Source organism: Zingiber officinale, chromosome 8B, assembly GCF_018446385.1.
Source record: "Zingiber officinale cultivar Zhangliang chromosome 8B, Zo_v1.1, whole genome shotgun sequence".
Taxonomy (NCBI): Eukaryota; Viridiplantae; Streptophyta; class Magnoliopsida; order Zingiberales; family Zingiberaceae; genus Zingiber; species Zingiber officinale.
In genome coordinates this window covers 19,516,809-19,521,348 of record NC_056001.1, presented here as the reverse complement: position 1 = coordinate 19,521,348, position 4,540 = coordinate 19,516,809, and the positions used below count along the sequence as shown (strand labels likewise).

At 35.5% G+C, this 4,540-nt stretch overlaps 1 protein-coding gene across 1 annotated transcript; it reads left to right on the top strand.

Moving 5' to 3' along the window:
* The first annotated feature begins 1,410 nt into the window (after positions 1 to 1,410).
* LOC122016264 lies at positions 1,411 to 4,540 on the top strand. The gene is made up of 5 exons (XM_042573500.1): positions 1,411 to 1,661; positions 3,230 to 3,344; positions 3,432 to 3,521; positions 4,111 to 4,209; positions 4,285 to 4,540. Exons 1-5 carry the CDS (start codon positions 1,594 to 1,596, stop codon positions 4,381 to 4,383), a joined length of 471 nt encoding a protein of 156 aa, XP_042429434.1. The 5' UTR covers positions 1,411 to 1,593; the 3' UTR covers positions 4,384 to 4,540.

The following is a 4,540-nucleotide window of genomic DNA, read 5'->3' as shown; positions in this document are numbered from 1 at the left end:
GCTTTCTGATGCTACCTAAAAAATTTTAAATTAGAATTACACGGCATTTAGAATTATAATTCAAGCAATTTTAGAGTTATTATATTGCTAGAAATAGAAGATTCCACTGAATAGTCATCTTTAAGGTGTTTTGTTCAGTTATAGTGCTATATCTACAAATAATGATATAACTTCTCACCAGTTCAGTTACTATTATGTTGTAATGAAATTTTAGTTATGCTACGTCGTCATCTGATAGTTATATGTTTTTTATTTGAATTTAAAAAGTTTAAAGTGATCATTAATGTTTTTTGAATGCCGGCCTTGTAGTCCATAACCAACAAAATTTTGGCGTAGCTTTCTCAGTTAAAGATCCTTCTTACTTTGTAAGTAATAATATTTTTTTATTCCTCTTTTATTTCTCCTGTTGCCAGCCAAAATAACTCGCCTCCTCCCAGTAGAAAATGGCTATCGATGCAAAGTCAGTCGCAGCGGCGTTGTAGATAAATGACCCATAGAAAGTAATTAACTTTTTGATTAAAAAAAATGATGAAATAGCTCCGATTGTTTCATTATGTCATAGCGTGCTTCATTATTTCATTATTGTTTATTCTTCACGTTTCGATCACTCATCTCATTGGATAGTTTTAGCCTGGTTGTCCGGGCGATCTTAGTGCTTTGATTCAAGTTATTTAATATTATTGTTTAAATATATAATTTACAAACAAATTCAGTATAATTTAGTCAGTCAACTCAGATCAATTTAATCAATGGAGTACACTTTTTTTCAAGGAAAAAAAACTCAATTAAATTATATTTCTTTTACCAAAATCCGGCCACCAAAATGACTCCACAAAGAAATGTATTTTCGCAGTGCAGTTCCAATTGGAGAAAAAATCTTAATTTTTTCTCAAATTCCAAAAATCTCCCCGTAAATTTACAAATTCAAAATTTGAATTGACTTTCTCTCTTGTCGAATTTTCCAACGAGCGGAAGTCCTTCGCCGTAAAACCCAAATCCACGTCGCTTGATGCAGTCTATCTCGACCGTCAATGCGGCGATCGTTGATCCCTACCCTCGAAATTCAAATCTCCTGTCGAGAGGCCTCTGTCCTCACTAGAAACGCGGGAATGAGACGTAAATAACGAACGGTCAGGATGATTGCAAAAGGGTGTCGTATAGATTGTAACGTGCGGATCTGGAAGTCTACGCGCTCCCGTGACGACCTGTGATGGACCGGAGTGGCAATTCGGATATTATGTTTTATGTCGAGGGTAGTTTGAATTTGAATAGGAAGGCTGGTTTCAAATGTGACTTTCGCTTACCCTTTCTCGAACGGACGGCTAAGATTGGATAGAGAGGTGCGGGTCCCATACCGCATCCATTATCGTGCGGTCGTCTTAGCTGTTGTCTTTTCCACGCAGCTTCTTTTCGATCGTAGTTGGTAATGGATCGGCGAGCGAAGGGGAAAAAAATGTCTTTTTATTTAAGCCCGATCCTTTGTTGCCCCCTCAAGAATCGTCGGATCTGAGAGAGATCGAGTGCGATTTCGTCGCGCCTCGCTCGCTGTTCCCCTTTAGATCCGAGGTTTTGTTCGTGTTCCCTTCAGGTGTGATGGGGTTCATGTCCTTCGCCGGGAGAGTCCTCTTCGCCTCCGTCTTCCTCCTGGCCGCCTACCAGGAGTAAGCACAAATTTTTTTCGATTACTTATGTTTCGTTTTCATGTTAAGTTCCGCCAGTTTGGGTGTTCATGCTCTTATTTGGGTTCATATTTGTTTGATTAGGGTTTAAAGTATCCTGCTTCGACTTTTATGCATTAGAAGCTTGAACTTTTTCGTTAGCTTGATATTCTCCTGTTGGTCGCCGACGTTCAGTGTTCCATTGAGCTTATGTTGGTCTCTTATAGCTAGGCTTTCTGACAATTGCTTACTTGGCTATCTGGCCTTCTTGTTCGCTTCCATTTATTGCTTTGATCTTTGTAGTTCTATTGGTCGGTCTGCAGGGATTTTTTTTTAAATGTTTGCGCTGTTAAAATTCACTATTGCTGTCGTCGACGTCTGTGAAAGTTAAATGAACATGATTTTATTTTATTTAAATTTATTTGGCTCCAGTCACAATTGGAATTTCATTAAATGAACATGTATAAGCACCGAGAGTGAATATTTTGTCAGAGGAAAAAAATCTAGATTTTGAGTTTAGATTTGATGAAATGGACATGATAAATTAGTTATGATTGTTTATATTGCAGATTTTGGGAGTGTTTTTGTTTTCTCAAAATTTTCCAGTTTTCCTTTTTCCAATGAAAAATAAAATCTGGAAAATAAAAAAATAAAGGCTTATTTTTCAGGCTCTTTTGACTACTCTATAAATAAATAATAATAATTTTTATGCAAAGAATGACTAATTGGATAGTGACAAGATTTTGTTAAGTGAAGAATTTAGTTTTATATCTGACTATAATTTTATTTTGCTGTGATTCTATAATTGTTGTTCCAAATTTGACGTCTTATTGTATGAGGTTTATGCTGTATAGAATAATAGAAATATGACTCATCAAAATTTGATCTCAGAAATATAAACAATCAAGTTTGCAACCTTAAATAGATGACTTGAGATTATTGCTGTTACCATTTTGTTAAGAGCCTTGCACAAGGATGGAGCTACTATCTAATTTGTTAGATCTTAATGGTCTCATATGGTAAGACAATTTTTGTCACTTGTTATATGAAAAGTAATATGTTTCATCAGTGACTCCGCTAAGATCAGTATGTAAAAGGTTTGCACACGATACAATCATTGGCATGGAATACCTAAAATAGTTCCACGTAAAATTATGGACTCTAGGACAATACACAGCTTAAAATACTTTGCACATATATATGGGAACCAAATCTTATCGAACCTTCTGCCTGACCTGTAGTGCTGCAACCTGTTATGAGATGATAATGAATGTCAGAAAAGAATTTGAAAAGTTTTCTTATTTGTGAATTTCTATGCTTTCATCATGTTTGCCTAAGTGACTGTTAGTAATCTCTGATTAATCTCTGCTCCAATATTAATGGGGATGTCTATTCTGCCTAACTTGTGGTCGTGGAGATAGACATCTTCACAGTGATGATATCTAGTAAATTCAGCTGAGAATTCTCATGATATATTAGCTGATATGTTATCCATTTTATGTTCATTTCTTATCCATAATTTTGTGCACATATAATTTATTCTTTATTTTCTTTCGAGATGCATTTCACAGATTTAGTGAATTCGGAGTTGATGGTGGACCAGCCGCAAAAGCTCTCAAACCCAAGTTTGATCTTTTGATGAAACATGTTTCTTCACATTTTGGCTGTTCAGCACCTCATGTGCAAGTAACCATCTTTGTCTTTTTAATTCCTTAAATTTTATATCTGTCAATTAATATTTCTTACTGAACTGATTTTATTCTTTTTTCTCAGATGAGGCACATTGTTGCTGGTCTAATTTTTCTAAAAGGTCTTGGGGGCCTGCTGTTCATCTTCAGCAGCTCTTTTGGAGCTTATCTGCTGGTATGTCTTAAATGAATATAAGCTTTGTTACCTAGTTTTTGCCTGAAGGGATAACATTTTGCTCAAAACATTAAATTCTGACCTAAAGTGTATCCATCTTTGTCAGTATCCTTATCAATTTGTCTTTAGTTCAGTTTGTTTTGGCTCTTCGTAATAAACATCAGACTTTTCAGAATCCTACTGAGGCTTGATACTGAATGAGCCTTGTTCATTTTGTTATACAATTTCTCTGGTTTTGATTATTTTGTTATATGATTTCTTGAATATGACCATTATTCATATGCCTTCCAAAATAAATTGGAAATTAAATCAAGATATGTTTTACTCTGTTGAATGTTCTCAATGCTCAAGCTTTCCATCAACATCCTGTCTCCTTGTGTTTCTTTCTTTTTAGATACCCTTTTGAAGGATTTTATATAAATCTTTTAACTTGATGCCTCTAACTTGCTGCCTATTTTCCCTTGGTATATTTGCTGAACTCATGGAGTATGACCGTTAGAAAATGCTTACTTGATATCTGCTTAATGGCTTATAAGTTTATGTATTAGCGCATTGACTGACACCCAACTGAATATTTATCCCTGTGCAGATTCTTTTCCTAGCATTCACTACTCCTTTCATTTACGACTTCTACAACTATGACATCGAGAAGCCAGAATTCATGCAGCTTTTCAGCAAGTTTATTCAGGTTATTTCATCTATCCTTTGTGCTTTGGTTGGTTCTATAGTTGGTCATTACTTGATTCTCACCAATTCGTTTCAGAATTTGGCACTTCTCGGAGCACTACTTTTTTTCCTGGGCATGAAAAACTCCATTCCAAAGCGGCAGAAGAAAAAGGTTACCAAGGCGAAAGTGAACTAGGTAGTGTGTTCACAGTTTGTGCCATTTTTCCACCTGTTGTGGAGACTAGGGACACAATATCATCATCATTTATCTAAATGTAGTTCTGTTTGTGTGGTACCGTCATAGTTGAGTTGAATTGGCTTGAGAAACTAGAGATTAAATTTTTCGTGGTTCA